The 17974-nt window shown below is 37.6% G+C and overlaps 1 protein-coding gene across 1 annotated transcript in view; it reads left to right on the plus strand.

Annotated features, from left to right (window-relative positions):
* The window catches only part of NMBR (neuromedin B receptor), a 20469-nt gene extending 17469 nt beyond the window's left edge, over nucleotides 1–3000 (plus strand). The window contains exon 3 of the mRNA XM_006891670.1: nucleotides 2599–3000. Coding sequence (XP_006891732.1) covers nucleotides 2599–3000 — 402 coding nt within the window. The remainder of the gene's footprint in view (nucleotides 1–2598) is intronic.
* The last annotated feature ends 14974 nt before the right edge of the window (nucleotides 3001–17974 follow it).

A 17974-nucleotide genomic window follows, 5' to 3' on the forward strand; every position in this document is an offset into this window, starting at 1 on the left:
GCTTGGGAGGGTGGAGGGATGGCACAAGAGGGGAAGACCCTCTATGAGGTGGATTGATTCAGTGACTGGGGTAATCGGGATGGGTGTGTCAGAGGCAGTGAGATTGGCACAGGACAGAGCAGGGTTTAGGGCTGTTGTGCATAGGGTCGCTATGAGTCACAAGTGACTCGACAACAACAACTTTTTTCTGAAGTGCTTGCTGCAGAGGGTCAGGGACTGCAGCCTCCAATATGGATTGAGACTCAATGTCAAGAAGACAAAAAGTCTCACCACTGTACCAATTGGCAGCATCAGGATGGATGGTGAAAGGATTGAGATTGTTCACAGCTTTAGTTTGCTTGGCTCCACAGTCAACACTCTCGGCACCAGTAGCCAGGAAATTGAAAGATGTATTGCGAGGGGAAAGTCTGCTGTTAGGGACCTCTCCAAAGTACTGAAGAGCAATGGTGTCTTTCTGGACACTAAGGTGCGTCTGATAGCGGTCATGGTCTTTGCAATCACTTGTTATGCATCAGAGAGTTGGACAATGACCAAGGAGCATAGAAGGAGAATTGACGCCTTTGAGCTATGGTGCTGGAGAAGAGTATTGAGAATACTATGGACTACTAGGAAAACAAACAGATTCATCCTGGAAAGGGTTAAACCAGGTCGCTCCTTGAAGGCAAGGATTCTGAGGCTCCGTCTAACATACTTTGGACATGATGTAAGGAGGGACTGGTCCTTGGAGAGGCATCATGCTTGGTAGGGTGGATGGACAGTGCAGGAGGGGAAGGCCCTCTATGAGGTGGATGGATTCAGTGACTGGGGTAATCGGAATGGGTGTGTCAGAGACAGTGTGATTGGCACAGTACAGAGCAGAGTTTAGGGCTGTTGTACATAGAGTCGCTATGAGTCGCAAGGGACTCGACAGCACATAACAACAACAAGAACACTTTTTTCCTATTTGGAGTGTAACTTTTAAAAAAAAAACCACAATATTTAATATACATTGTGACTCATTAAAAAATAAATTAACTGTTGGTCTTTATGATAAACATATCATGACATGAATAGAGAAAATAGTTAAAATAAGAATGCAATTTAAACAAATTGTAATTTTAACATGTGGAACTATAGTCACCTATCCATAATATAACATCCTTAGATGGTAGAAAGAATTTAGAAAGAATTTGAATGTTAAATTAAAGGTTAATAGTTCCGGTACATTCATTGACATCACAGAGGGAAGCTTTTATTATCTTCTACCATAAAGATTATAATGATGAAAATTCTGTGGGGTAATTACGTTACACATGAATTTGGAACAATTCAAATTTGATTTGAGGCTGAAAGCAGACAGTACCAGAGAAATGTCTATCTGTTTTTCATCTACAATGCAAAGTCATTTGACTGTGTGGATCGCAATAAACTGTGGCTAACTCTGAGAAGAATGGGAATCACAGAACACTTGATTTTGCTTATGCAAAACCTGTATTTGGACCAGGAGACAATCGTAAGAACAGGGCAAGAATACACTGCATGTTTCAAAATTGAGAAGGGTGTATGCCAAGGATGTATCCTACCTCCATATTTTTTCAATCTATATGCAGAAAAGATTATTAAGGAGGTGAGGTTCTATGAGGAGGAATGTGGCATCAGGATTGGAGGAAGACTCATCAGCAACTTTTGTTATACAGATGACACAATCCTGCTCACTGAAACTGAGGAGGGCCTGAAGCGCTTGATGAAGAAGGTCAAGGACTACAGGCTTCAATGTGGATTGAAACTCAACATCAAGACAACAAAGATTCTCACCACTGCACCAATTGACATCATGATAGACAATGAAGAGATTGAGATTGTTAACAGCTTCAGTTTGGTTGGCTCCACAATCAACACTCTTGGTACCAGCAGCCAGAAAATCAAATATGAATTGCATTGGGCAAGTCTGCTGTCAGGGACCTCTCCAGAGTACAATGAAGTCATTCTGGAGACTAAGATGAACCCAATCCAGGCCATAGTCTTTGTAATTACTTACTATATGTCAGAAAGCAATGACTAGGGATGAAAGAACGAGAATTGATGCCTTTGAGCTGTGGTGCTGGAGAAGTGTATTGCATATACCATGAACTGCTAAGAGAACAAACAATTTCGTCTTGAAAAAGGTGAATCCAAATCTCTTCTTGGAGACAAGGATTCTGAAGCTTCGTCTGACATACTGTAGGCATGTTGCAAGGAGTGACCAGTCCTTTGAGAGGGACAGTGCAAGTGAGGAAAACCCTCAATGATATAGATTGATTCAGTGACTGCGGTATGAGGGCGGGTGTGTCAGAGACAATAAGGTTGGCTCAAGATAGAGCAGGGTTCAGAGTTGCAAGTGACTTGACAGCATATAACAACAACAACAATTAATGATTTATCATAAAATAATTTCCAAGATGTTAAATGCTTTTACATGAATATAGTGTAATAAATGAAGTAAACTATTAAAATTATAGAGGAAAATGCAGTTTATATATTTTCATATGCATTCAATTGCTATCATAAGTGCTATTATTTTCATGTTAGATGTGAATGCTTTTCTTTTTAACCAATTTAAATGTTTCCTTATATCTGCAGATGGAGACACGGAAACGTCTGGCTAAAATTGTGCTAGTTTTTGTGGGCTGCTTTGTCTTCTGTTGGTTCCCAAATCACATTCTGTACATGTACCGGTCTTTCAACTATAAGGAGATTGACCCATCTCTTGGCCACATGATTGTCACCTTGGTTGCTCGAGTTCTGAGCTTTTGCAATTCTTGTGTCAATCCATTTGCTCTTTATCTACTGAGTGAAAGCTTCAGGAGGCATTTCAACAGCCAGCTTTGCTGTGGGAGGAAGTCCTATCAAGAGAGATCAACCAGCTACTTACTCAGTTCTTCAGCAGTTCGGATGACGTCTCTGAAAAGTAATGCTAAGAACATGATGACCAATTCTGTTTTAATAAATGGGCACAGTATGAAGCAGGAAATAGCACTGTGATTTTGGTTATTTGACTCACTACTTAGAAAGGAATTACTATTTTATCCCTGTTGAGCACAGGAGACTGAAACAATTTTCCCATTCTTACTTCAGCTTAGCCACTTGATAAGATTACTTCATGATTAACTCAGAAAAGGCAAGGGAAATATAGCTAGCTTTTTCTATGAAGAGGGCATTAAATTTCAGTATTTCTTACATTAAAAATGATCTAAAAATCAGCCTACATTATGTACAAATCAATATTGCTTCAGGATTTAGGCTGTTATAAGAGCTAATTCTAATATATTTATGTTTAATTGGCTTTATCTGAAGCAGAAAATAAATTCTAATAACGACTAAATTATTCATTGAGGGCTTATTCAAGCTCTTATTATTTGAAATACAAATAATTTATTCCCTGATGAATTTCTGTCATAGTTATATTTGAATAAAATAGTAGAAAATTCAAAAGATACACCATAATCCAAAGCAAATAATGGATATTGTCATTCTTTGTGTGATTAATTAAATGATAAGGAATCATTTCTGTTTGTGACTTGTAAGTATATATAGAAAATTATTTGATGATATTTGTGTTGTGAAGTCACTTAGAATATACTTATGAATGTAAAAAAAGGTAACGTGTCTCCAACAGAAAACTAGGACACAAGAATGAATTTGATTCTCTGTATGGATTGCTGTCTATTTGATTGATTCTGCATGAAGATGAAATTTGTGTAGTTCTGTGAGCTCAACTATCTACTCATCCTTTTTAACAGTATTCATCTGACAAGAGTGTGGTACATCACTTGGGAAATTTTACTCTGCGTGACACTATAGCCTTATCTGAATCATCATCTTGATTTTCTTTACCAAACCAGTATATTCTTGACAAAAATGATAAAGCTACTCCCTCAAGCTTGTACTATCAAGTCTAATAAAAGTTAAATCTATTTATTTTATACTTTCAAAAATTGTTGAGCAAAAGAGGTAAATTAAATTTTGTTTAGTGAGTTCAAGTGAAAAACTTGATCATTGAGTTAGACACTAAGTGCGTTCTTAAATATACATAGGTGATACATAGGTGATAAGATGTGTAATATTCACTCATAACCACATGCTGTTAGGAGGCAACGAACAATAGACATGAACCTGGCCCTACCATGCACCGTCCTAGTGAGTTCTGTCATACTCAAGCCCATTGTGGTAGTTACAGTGTCCGTCCCCTCACTGAGGGTCTTATTCTTTTACGGGTTCTCTATGTTACCCAGCATTCTGATCTTCCTCCTGAAAATATGCCCAATGTAAGCGAGACAAAGTTTCACCATCCTTGTGCCTATGGAACTCTCTAGTGCACTTCTTTCAAGACAGATTTGTTCAATTTTTTTTTTTTGTGCGTGATCTATGGTGTGTTTAGTACTCTTCACTAACACTGTAATTCAATGGTATCAATTCTTCTATTATTTTTGTTTATTGCCCCATTTTCAGATGCATAAAGAAATACCTGAAAGTACCATGGCTTAGGTCAGGCACACTTTGGCTTTTAAACTGACATCCTTCCTTTTTAACACCTTTTTAGGTCCTTGACAGCAGATTTCTTCCTACAATTCTTTTGATTTCTTGACTGCTCCCACCAGAGATGTTGATGTTGGATCCAAGAAAAAGGAAATTATTGACATCTTCAATAATGTCTCTGTCTACCATGATGTTGTCTGTTGGTTCAGTGGTGAAGAGTTTGATTTTATGGATGATGAGATGTGGTCTGTATTGAAAGCTGATCTTCTGCAACAAGTGCTTCAGATCTTCTTCACTTTCTACAATTAAGGTTGTGATGTTTTCATAACACATGTTGATGTTGAGTCTTTCTCCAATCTTGATGCTACATTCTTCTTTATATAGTCAACTTCTCAAACTCTTTGCTCTGCATAAAGATTAAGTAGATATAGAGAAAGGATAAAACCTTGAAGCACATCTTTATTACTTTTAGTCCATGTAGTGTTTGCTTGCTGTGTTTTGACAACTACTTCTTGTTTTACATAGAGATTTCACATGAGCACAATTAAGTGTTCTGGGATTCCCATTATTCTCAATGTTAGAAATAATTTGTTATGATTCACAAATGTATAGTAGCAGTTAAATACGTTAGCATAATCAGTGAAACACAAGAAAACAACTTCTTGGTATGTTCTCCTTTCAGCCAAGATTTATCTGACATCATTGTATTATGGCCTTTTCTGGATCCAGGTTAAATTTCTGGCAGTTCACTGTGGACGTACTGCTCCAGTCGTTTTTACATAATCTTCAGCAAGATTTTACTTGCATGAGATATTAAGGATGCTGTTGTTGTGTACCACCGAGTCAAAACCTTCTCATAGTTCACCCACCAGCAGTTTTCAGACGTAATTAACTATATGGAAAGATATTGCCCACCTTTCTTTCACAGAGCAAGTGGTGGGTTTGAACCATGTGTCCTTGGGATGGCAGTGTCACTTCTTATCACTAGGCCACCAAAGCTCCCTGATTTTAATGATAATGGTTGATTCTTTGTGTAGTCTGTTGCGTCATTTCTTTTTGGAGTAGGAACAAATACGCATCTCTTACAGTCAGTTTGGGTAGTTGTTTCATAGTTGTTGACAGAAACACAGTTGTTGACAGGATGTATGTTAAGTACATCCACATTTGCATCTGCTTCCTGAAACACATCAATTGGTATTCTATCAGTTCCTGGGGCTTTAGTTTTTGCTAATGCCTTCAGTGCAGCTTGAATTTTTTCCTTCAGTACTATTAATTCTTCATCATACGCTACTTCTTGAAATGGTTCAGTATCAGACAATGCTATCGGTACAGTGACCTTGTGAATTCCTTCCATCTTCTTTTGATGCTTCCTGCACCAGTCAAGATTTTGACCACATAAACCTTCAGTATTACACTTCAAGATTTGAATTTATTTTTACATGTATTGCAGTTTGACAATGGATAAGTATATCCTTCCTTTGTGATTTTCTAACTTTGGTTCCTTGCACGTATCATTGTACTTTCTTTTGTATTTTTGAGCTGCCCTTTGAAACTTTCTGGTCAGCTCTCTTTACTTCCCCTCATTTTGGTTTCTTTTTGTTCTGGTGGAAGTTTCAGAGTGTCTTCTGACAACCATTTTTTTGTCTTTTCTTTCATTCTCTTTGTACGTTGAGAAACACTTTTTTAATTGGTTTGCATACAATAATTTGTTTCTATTGTGTTTCATTCACGTACATTTGTTTTCCACCTTTTTCCTCCACTCACCAAATTCTATGACCCTGATGATTTCCCCCTCCTTACTCCCAGCCCTGCCTCTTTAGGATATCCATGTATATCTTCCTGGTTAACCATCTGTTTTAACAATAATGGTCTTAAAAAGTATTTGTTCTTATGCACCTGAGATAGTTCATTCAGCATAACGATGCTTTCTTCATAGATGATGTCCTTGATATTATCCTATGGTTCGTCTTCTTTCATCAGTCATTAATCATCCGTGTCCAGTGAATCAAATCTATTCTTATGATAGTTTAAAAATTCAATTAGGATACACTCAAAGTAATATATAGGTTCTTGTAGATTTGTTTTCATTTTCTTCATTTTTAATTTGAACTTGCATATGAATAGTTGATTGTATGTTCCACAGTTAGCCCCTGGACTGTTTTGTTTATAGAGAACTTGGATTTCCATTCATTCATCATTGCACATTTTCCTCATCCCTCCCAGTTTACTTTAATCTTTGAAAAAAGTTCTTTTATTGTTGCACAATTTCTTCCACCTCCCCACCACCCCTGTCCAGTTCACTTTGCTATGTAGCTCTCATTCTGGACGGTTGTCATACAAATGATACCTAATCATATATTACTTTTAAACAGTTCTTTCCCTCATCTGTTCCTGGCCTGGTTTTGACTGCTGAAATTGAGCTTCTGAAACATCTCTTTCTGTAGATATAGCCAACAAAATTCCTGTGTAGTACATCACAAAAGCATAAGAAAAAAACTTGTTGTTACATGCTGTCGAGTCACCTGAGACTCATAGCAACCCTATGAACAATAGCCCTAAACCCTGCTCTATCGTATGCCAATCGTTTTGCTCTGACACACCCCCACACATTACCTCAGTTACTGATTTAATACATCTCATAGATGGCCTTTTTCTCTTACATTGTCTGTTCACCCTCCCAAGCAAGATGTCCCTCTCCAAGGACTGGTCCCTCCTTTCAACATGTCCAAAGTATGTCAGACGAAGCTTCCAGATCCTTTCCTCCAAGGAACAGCCTGGTTTCACCCTCTCCAGGACAAATCTGTTTGTTTTCTTAGAAGTCCATGGTACATTCAATACTCTTCTTCAACACCACAGTTCAAAGGCATCAATTCTCCCTCTATCCTCCCTAGTCATTGTCCAGTTTTCTGACACATAGCAAGTAATTACAAAGACTATGGCCTGGATCTGGTGCACCTTAGTCTCCAGACTGATATCATTGCTCTTCAGTACTTTGGAGATATCTCTGACAGCAGACTTTCCCAATGCAATTAACTCTTTAATCTTCTGGCTTCTGGTCCCAAGCATTTTGATGGTCCCAAACTAAAGCTTTTAACTATCTCAATCTCTTCACCATTTATCATGATGCTGCCAATTAGCCTAGTAGTTTTCTTGATGTTGAGCTTCAATCCATACTGAAGGCTGTAGTCCTTGACCTTTTGCAGCAAATGCTTCAGATCCTCCTAAGTTTCAGCAAGCAGGGTTGTGTCATCTGCATAATGCAGATTGGTGATGAATCTTTCTTCAATCCTAATGCCATATTTCTCCCAGTTCATCTGTTCAGCCTATAGATTGAAAAGGTACAGAGACAGGACACACCTGTGGGGTACACCTCTCCCAATTTTGAATAATGCAGTGTCCCCTTGCTCTGTTCTGATGACTGCCTTCTAAAGTGCCTGTGACATGTGGATAGGAGAAAGGTGAGAAATCTCATGTATAATTTATAACTTAGGAAAACCACTGGAGGGTTAGCTATGATTTAGGTCCAATTTGACAACATTGTAGATGTGTGTGAGAGAGTCCTTATTAAAAAAATACAGTTTTTCAGATTTTATAATCTTGAAAAATATTACTCTTGTCTTGGTTTTATTGACTTCATGGTAAATACACTTCTCTTTTGATGTAGGCCTTGTTATTATCTTTCTTGTATGGTTTTTATATTGGCGTCTTCTGGTTGGGTGTGACTCACAGCAACCCTAAGAACAACAAATCAAGACTATGTCCTATCCTGTGCCATTCTTCTCATTTCTGACACATTTGAGCCTGTTGCTATAATAACAGTGTCAATCTGTCTCACTGAGGGTCTTCCTCTCTTTTATTGTCCTTCCACTTTTTCAACAATCACTTGCTATTTTGCTGAGAAATGGGAAATGGATAACGATAGCAGAAGATAAAATGATGCATCTGAACTGTAGTGTTGGAGAATATTGTTGAAGATCCCATGGACTGCCCAAAGAACAAATTTGTCTTGGAAAAAGTGAAGTCAGAGGGCTCCTTGGAGGCAGGGCTGATGAAATTTTGTCTCACATATTTTGTGTATGCTACTACTTTTTGGAGAAGGACATCATGCTTGGAAAGATGAAAGGAAAGGAAGACACTCAACCACGAGGATTGACCCACTGACTGCAACAATGGCATAGAGTGTGTAAGAGATTGTGAGGTTGGCGCAGGACAGGACACAGCTTAGATCTGCTGCTCATAGGATCCTTATGAGTTGAACTTAACTAGACAGCACCTAATAACAACATGCTACAAGAGCTCCCTAATATAATATTGTGAAAAGAAGCATTCAATATTTGCTTTTATCATATACTTTGCAAGTCAAACAGATCTTCACATCTTCCATATACCCACAAGAGTGGGTTCATATCACATTAAAATTGGAATTGAACCTTTGGTGTTTATTGATTTCCATTTTGTTTACATATATTTGCTTTACACATTTATTTTAGAAGTATTTGCATTAATTTATAGATATTTAAAAATTCCAATTGTTCTTATTATCAGAGAACAAAGCTTAAGTTCAATAGATTAAGTACTTACTTAGTAATATATTATTTGCAGAAGTCCATCATAAGAGCTTAAGGCTTTATTCCGGTTTCCATTCTATGAATGAGGAAACTGGATGGGAAGGCTTGTTGAACTCATGTTTATTTCATTTTAAATTTGCACATTTAATCTCTAGTCAATACTGCTAGGAAAGTGGAATTCAGATAATTTGCTGGAGGTAGAGATAAGCAGGCGGAGATTTCCTTCCAGGAATGCAGAAATTACCTGAGGATGTGTGGTGGTGGTTGGAGGAGAGAAAGAACAGTATACTGAGCTAATCCTTGCCATTCCTAGGATAAAGGTAACTTACATTCCGTGCTACTCATAACCACCTCTATGAAAATAAACTTCATATATCTAAAGTGAATGGATTACTTCTGCCCTAAAATTCCTTTCTTCCTTTAGCACATACTAGTTACAATGGTGGGGCTTTGGCAGCCTAGTGGCTAAGGAGCTGTGCTGACAACCCAAAGGCAGATGGTTGCAATCCGCCAGTTTCTCCACAGAAGAAACAATGGTAATCTTCAATATGGTTCACAGCCTCTGAAAACCCACAGAAGGGTCAGCTATGAGTTGGTTGAGACTGAACAGCGCTGAGTTTGAGTGAATGAAAATGAGGGGAGAGAAATACAATTTAACGGCATATATTTCAATATGAAAATATTTTACAATTTTATTGTTAGAATATGTATTAAATGTTTAGATAATCTCATAGAATCATAGAATTCTTCCCTGGTGGCATTGAGCTGTAAAATGTTTAATGGTATTTGAACAAAATTAATTTTTCCATTCAACATTATTTTGCTACTGAATTCATTGCTCAGTCAAGAAATGCTTCCATTAAGTTTCTGAGAAATTAAATGCTTCAGTCATTAAGTTTTGCTTAAAATAAAATGTTGTTGTTATTTGTCATTGAGTCTCTTATGACTCATAGCAAACCAATGCACAATAGCTCTAAACCCAGCCTTATCCTGAGCAAGTCTCACTGTCTCTGACACATTTACTCCCGTTACTCCAGTCAATCCATCTCATCTGGGATCCTCTCTCCTGCACTCTTCAAACATGAAATCCTTCTCCAAGGACTGGCCCCTCCTGTCCATGTGCCCACAGTATCTGAGACAGTGCTTCAAAATCCTTACCTTCAAGGAAAACTTCGTTTCACCCTCTCTGGGACAGACCTGTTTTCTTGAAAGTCCAATACTCTTAACCAGCACCCAAATTCAAAGGCATCAATTCTTCTGTCATCCTTACACTGTCCAGCTCTGTGATGCATAGCAAGTAATTGTGAAGACTGTGGCCTGGATCAGGCGCACCTTAGTCTCTAGCCTGAGGTCATTAGTTTTTTAGCATTTTGGAGAGATCCCTAACAGCACGTTTTTCAATGAAATTTGTCTTTTGATTTTTTTTAAACTGCTAGCTCCAAGAATGTTGATTGTGGAGATGAGCACCCTGAAATTATTAACAACTTCAATCTCTTCTCCATCTATCATGGTTCTGCCAGTTAGCCTAGTGATGAAAATCTTTGTCTTCTTGATGTTGAGCTTCAATTCGTATTGACCTTGACCTTCTGAAGTAAATGCAGTCCTCAACCTTCTGAAGTAAATGATCCAGATCCTCAGTCCTCAGTTTCAACAAGCAAGGTTGTGCCATCTGCATAATACTGGTTGTTGATGAGTCTTACTTCAATCCTGATGCCACATTCCTCGTCATAAAGTACAGCCTTTTGAATAATTTGTTCCACATACAAATTTAAAAGGTATGGAGACAGGACTCATCTCTGACACACTCCTTTCCTGATTTTTAAAACATTCAGTGTTTTCTTGCTTTGTTCTGAAGACTGTTTTCTGGTCCAAGTATAGGTTTTTCATGAGCACAAACAAGTATTCTAGGATTCCTATACTTCTCAAGATTAGCCACAATTTGTTGTGATCCACAGAGTCAAATGCTATTGCATAATCAATGAAAAACAGCCAGTTGTTTGGTATTCTTTGCTTTCCCAAGATTAATGTAACATTGGTGATCATTAGTGCCATAGTCTTTTCTAAATCCAGATTGTATTTCTGGTAGTTCTCTGTCTATTCTAGTCATTTTTGGATAATCTTCAGCAGGATTTTGCTTGAATGTGATATTAATGATATTGTTTGATACTTTCCACACTCTATCGGATCAGCATGTGTGTTTCAATAAAAAATACTTTTGTGTATTTCTTTCTCTAGAGTTCAAAGAAAAGGGTAAAATATCAGTACATGATCAACTGTGGTCGAGCAAGCAATGTTTTGGAACTATACGAAAGAATAGAAGAAAGTACGCTAAAGAAAGTTTACATTGGGTTTTTCAATTATTATGATGGAAACATCCCTTATTGTGGTTACATATTTTACATCTTTTCTTTCTATAAACTATTATGTGAAATTGATTGTTGTTTGGGTTTTTTCCCTCCCCTTTATATACTGTCTCAACAAAATTTTAAGCAAGACATTTTCTTATATCGTAGATGTTAAACGTACTGAATGGGCTACCATTCATGGTGACTTTATGAATTTTGCCCTGTGCCATCTTCACAATCTGCTTCATGCTTGAATTCACTGTTACAGCCACAGTGTCAATCCATCATCTGAGGGTCTTCCTCTCTTTCCTTTCCTCTACATTTCCCAGTATGATGTCTTTTTTCAAATATGACCCCTGTTGACAACATGTCCAAAGGATGTGAGATGCTATTTTCCCAACCATGATGCTGAGGACGACCCTGGACACAGTACATACTAAACACATACACAGCCTTCAAGTAGATACACAGATTTTAAATGGTAGTGAACATTATATATTTTATGTACTACAGGGAAAAATTGATCAAGACCTCATTTTTGAGAAGTAATTCTCTCCTTGGGCAATAAGTAAATCTTCATTACACATTATTCATCTTTGTTGTCATTGTTGTTATGTATATCTCCTCCAGTATGACTCATAGGCACCCCAAGAACAACAGATCTGAATCCGGTCCTATCCTGTGCCATCCTTACCATCTCTGATACACTTGAACCCATTTTTGCAATATTGTGTCAATACATCTGTGTGGGGGTCTTCCTCTTTTTCTATGAATCTCCACCTTTCCAAATATGATATCCTTTTCCAAAGAATAGCTTCTCCAAGAAACTTGTCCAGAGTATTAGAGATCAAGCTTTGCTTTTCCATCCTTACCTTCAAGGAGCACTTTGGCTACGTTGCTTTTCAAGGCGTGCTTGTTTGTTCTTTTTGCAGTCCATGGAGTATTAAGTACCCTTCTCCAACATCACAATTCAAAGGCATCAATTCTTCTGCCATCTTTATTCATTGTACAGCTCTTGGCTGCACAAGTAATCCAAAATACCAGGATCTACATCAGGCCATAGCTGAAGAATAAAAAAAAATTAAGTCCTCTTAGGGACTTATTATGTAAAATATTACAACATATTTCACCAGCTATCCAATTGTCCTTAATGTAACTGTTTGAAATCAGACATCTGGAATGATTTGTGGCTTTCTGGCATTGCAGAGAAAGAAATCTGACATTGGTGTTATTGTTCTTTGGTGCATCGAGCCAACTCGAACTCACGCTGTTCGTAAGTGCTGTTGAGTCTACTAGGACTCAGTAACCCTCTGAACTACAGATTAGAATCTTGCCCTGTCCTTTGCTATGATAAATTCTGACTCTTAGCAATCCTATATATAATAAAATATAGCTCCATCTGACCTTGTGCCATCCTCACTCTCTCTACTGTGCTTAAACCTATTGTTGTAATAACTGTATCCATTCTTCTTGTTGAGAGTCTTCTCTTTCCTTGACACCACACACACACACTTTTCTAATCATGATGTCTTTCTCCAGGGACAGGGATTGGTCCATCCTGATAACATGCCATAATATGTAAGACGTAGTCTTAATATTCTTGCCTCCATGGAATATTTTGACTACAGTTCTTCCAAGTTCTAGGACGTTCAAACTGTTGTCTTCATATATTAGAAAATTGTAACTGAAAATGTGGATGTTCAGTTAAGACTTCCACTGTCTGACAAGTGTCCTAAATCTATTTGCTTTGTTGTTTTTCTGCTACCTTCTTCAAATAAAAAAAAAGTATATTTCTCTGTATCTTTTACTATTTTACTGCTATTGTTGTTAGGTGCCAGTGAGGTGAATATGATTCATTCAAATCTATGCTCAACTGGTCTGAATCTTGTCCTATCCCGTGTCATTTTAGAAAGATTCTTTTATATATGTACATAAAGAAGTGAACTTTCTGGGTAGAGCTTCAGTTCCGACTAGATGGTACACAACAACAACAACAATGGAGTTTAGTGTGTATGTTGTTGTTGTTATGTGCCATCGAGTCATTTCCGACTCATAGCGACCCTATGCAAAACAGCTCTAAACCCTGCTCTATCCTGCGCCAACCGCACCGCCTCTGACACACCCATCCCGATTACCCCAGTCACCGAATCAATCCATCTCATAGAGGGTCTTCCCCTCCTGCGCTGTCCCTCCACCCTCCCAAGCATGATGTCCCTCTCCAAGGACCCGTCCCTCCTGGCAACATGTCCAAAGTATGTCAGACGAAGCCCCAGAATCGTTGCCTCCAAGGAGCAGCTTGGTTTAATCCTCTCCAAGATGGATCTATTTGTTTTCCTGGCAGTCCAGGGTACATTCAGTTCCCTTCTCCAGCACCACAGCTCAAAAGCATCCACTCTCCTTCTGTCCTCCCTAGTCATTGTCCAACTCTCTGATGCATAACAAGCGATTGCAAATACCATGACCTGTATCAGGTGCACCTTAGTCTCCAGAGAGACACTGTTGCTCCTGAGTACGTTTGAGAGGTCCCTAACGGCAGACTTTCCCATCGCGATACACTTTTTGATTTCCTGACTGCTGGTACCAAGAGTGTTAACTGTGGAGGCGAGCAAAGTGAAGCTGTGAACACTCTCAATCTCTTCATCATCCATCCTGACGCTGCCAATTGGTCCAGTGGCGAGAATCTTTGTCTTCTTGACGTTGAGCCTTAGTCCATACTGAAGGCTGCAGTCCTTGACCCTTCGCAGCAAGTGCATGAGGTCCTCCTCAGTTTCAGCAAGCAAGGTTGTGTCATCTGCATAACGGAGATTGTTGATAGATCTTCCACCAATCCTGATGCCACAATTCTCCTCATAGAGCCCAGCCTCTCGGATAATCTGCTCTGCATACATGTTGAAAGGTTAGTGTGTATACCTATTAAAATCAAATATATTAAAATAGAAAATTAGTAATAGCAGTGCTATTTTTATTTATATTTGTAAAGTAAAGAAGAAATGCATTGGATAAAGAGAACCCTATAAATTAGAAGCGATAGACTATCAGCTAGAGGTTGGTGGTTATAATTTACTCAGCGGCTTCATCGAGCAAAGGCCTGAAAATCTACATCTGTAAAGATTCCAGTCAAGAACAGAGAAGTTCTAGCCTGTAACACATGGAGTTGCTGTGAATCAAAAGTAATACCAATGTGCCATGGGAGTACATGGTACATGCTGAATATCAGGTATGCTTGATCTGTCCACACTGGTTTCATAGTTCAGCCTAAGCAATAATAAACTGTCACGAATCTTGAAAAATTAGAATTTGTTTCTCCTCTCCAGGCACTTTGCCAAGAAGAATATTAATGAAACATAGCCCTGTTTGAATAAATGTGATTTGGCATATCTCACTGCACAGGACAGGAGGACATATTTCTTTCAGCAGCATTTATTATTGTAGAATGGCATCAAGAAAGAAAGCAAAGCAAAGTGTCTGAACATTTCCAGTGCTTTAGTCCTTCATTTTATATTGATTAAAGTCTGAAACTATCATATTGGCTTCTTTGTAATTAATGAAGTATTGATTAATAAAAACAAGGTGGGAAAGTTATGCATGTAGAGAATGAAGTTCAGAGTCAAGTTTTATAGTTTTCTGGAAACAGTAATTTGTTGTCAAGCAGGGTAGCATGTGTTTAAATCATCCCATAATTACGCACTTCCCCATTACTAACATTTCCTCAAATCACTCAACATTGAAACGTCACTGTAAATATAATTTCCTGTTAGGATAATTATATAATATTTTAGTCAAAATGAGAATCCAGCTAACTGCCTGTGAGGAATATTTTATCTTGGGTTTGCAATAATCAAGAAGAAAATTAAGCTTCTAATAATACAGCTTTCCTAAGCTCAAGATGCTATCTCTTCTTGTCAGCTTCAAATATCCTTTGTTTACAAATATATTTTGTATTTTATTGAGAATCGATAAAGATTTTAAAGTTCGCAGAATTGTGTGTATTCTAATTTGGTGATTTGCTGTCTTAGCCTAGAATTATTGAGGATATTAGTGTTAACTGTCTCAATCTGATTGTGCCACTTAGGTTTCCAAATTGTGTAGCCTTTTATTTCATTAGAAATATTTAGTAATTATTTTAGGAAAGCTGCTTTCCCCCTATCCTAGATTAGGAAATTCTGTAGAATACTAACAAAATGTGTTGTGATTATAAAAATTTTCAAAAATATTTACATAATTAAAATGTTTAATCTAATAAGTAATCAATATTAATCCTTTTATTTGAAATCTTAAATAATTAGATGTTACAAATAGTAATTTGATCAATTTTTTACAAACCACTGAGTATGATTTGAAACACAAATTGTGGGAAAGCACAAATTGGAGACTTAGTAAAAATTTCATTTAACATATAACTTTTCTGATTTAATTTTAAGTATAATGAATTCAATTAGAGTTGGGACAATAACATGCTATCTCATCATCTGTAGCAGTTTTACCTTAGATTCTTAGATTCATTTTGAATGTTGTCTCATTTTCAACTGGTCACTGTCATAATAGCCCAAAACCATTGATTGCAGTTACTTTATACTTTTAGAGTGTGTATATTTTACATTCCTTGACTTAGTAAGTAAACAAATCTTAGGGTATGATGGATCCAGGAAGCCTGGTGTTATAGTGCATTGTGTATTATCTTGCTAACCAAATAACTTTAATTCTTCTTATGGTAACATGAATTCATAAATAATAGCAACATGAATTCATAAATGTAGTTTGGAGATTATTCTGTGAAAGAAGCAAAAAAAGGAAAGGAGATATATAAAATTTTGCTGTGGCTTGTCATGAAGAGAAAAGACTGAGGAAACTTGAAATTCATAAATATTAGAAATACAATTTGAAGTTTCGGATATATTATTTTGAGTTGAGAAAATGTGGGCCTACTTTTAACTGCATACTGTAAGCAAACACAATCTCACTCTTTGCACTTCTTTAGAGAACATTTTTATTTATCCAAAGTTCAATTAGTGAGAAGTTGTACTTCATTAGTTGATGCATCCTGATGGTTGGTGAATCACGTGCAGAGTTTGCAATGGATCTAACCGTTCTTTGGGGTAATGATAAAAATACTGTTGAATAAAAGTATTTCTTGGTGCATACTGTTCAAAACTGTTTTTATAAAATATAATGTGTATTAGTATTAGAGTTCTTAAACGGTTTTAATATAAAGATGTAAGGAATACAGGAAAAGAAAAATTGTCTCAACGCAAAATTTTCATAAAGAAGTTAGGGCAAAGCAAAAAGATTGGTCTGGAATCTTAAAGTAGAAAAATACAGCACAGGATTGCTTGTTAAAGGAGAACATTTGCACATACTTTCTAGTCACATAGCATTCTTGTCTTCTAGTGATTTAAAAGACAATAGTATTTTGACTGAATGTTAATGTTCTTGAAATAAAACATCCACAAAATCAGTTGTTTCTTACTACTTGGAGCTCAGAAAAAATGTCTCCAACTCATCTGACCACAGTATTCTGATGTTTGTATAGCTGTGGAAACTATAGAACAGTGTCATTGATTTCACATGCAAGCAAGATTCTACTAAAGATTATCCAAAAGTGACTGGACCAGCACATCAGCAGAGAACTGCCAGAAGTCCAGGCTGCGTGTAGAACGGGTCATGGTAATAAGGATATTGTAGGTGATGTTAGATGGATCTTAGCTGAAAGCAGGAAATACCAGAAGAATGTCTATTTGTGTTTCTTTGATTATGCAAAGGCATTTGACTTTGTGGATCATAAGAAACTGTGGCTGACTCTGATAAGAAGGGGAATTCCAGAACATTTGATCATGCTAATGAGAAACCTATACTTGGAGCAAGAGGCAGTCATCGGAACAGAGCAAGGAAAAACTGCATGGTTCAAGACTGGGAAGGGCATACGACAGGGATCTGTCCTATCTCCATACCTTTTCAACCTGTATGCAGAACAGATTATCTGAGAGGCTGGGCTCTATGAGGAGAAGTGTGGCGTCAGGATTGGTGGAAGATCTATTAACAATCTGCGTTATGCAGATGACACAACCCTGCTTGCTGACACTGAGGAGGACCTGAAGCACTTGCTGCAGAGGGTCAAGGACTACAGCCTCCAATATGGATTGAGGCTCAATGTCAAGAAGACAAAGATTCTCACCACTGGACCAACTGGCAGCATCAGGATGGATGGTGAAGAGATTGAGATTGTTAACAACTTTAGTCTGCTTGGCTCCACGGTCAACACTCATGGCAACAGCAGCCAGGAAATAAAAAAACCGTATTGTGATGGGAAAGTCTGCAGTTAGGGACCTCTCCAGGATATGGAAGAGCAGTGGTGCCACTCTGGAGAATAAATTGCATCTAATACAGGCTATGGTCTTTGCAATCACTTGTTCTGTATCAGAGAGTTGGACAATGACTAGGGAGGATAGAAGGAGAATTGATGCCTTTGAGCTGTGATGCTGGAGAAGAGTATTGAATGTACCATGGACTGCTAAGAAAACAGATTCATCTGTTTTTAAACCAGATGAATTAAACCCGGCTGCTCTTTGA

The sequence above is a fragment of the Elephantulus edwardii genome, unplaced genomic scaffold (genome assembly GCF_000299155.1).
Source record: "Elephantulus edwardii isolate Elephantulus edwardi_28Jun2011 unplaced genomic scaffold, EleEdw1.0 scaffold00102, whole genome shotgun sequence".
Lineage (NCBI taxonomy): Eukaryota > Metazoa > Chordata > Mammalia > Macroscelidea > Macroscelididae > Elephantulus > Elephantulus edwardii.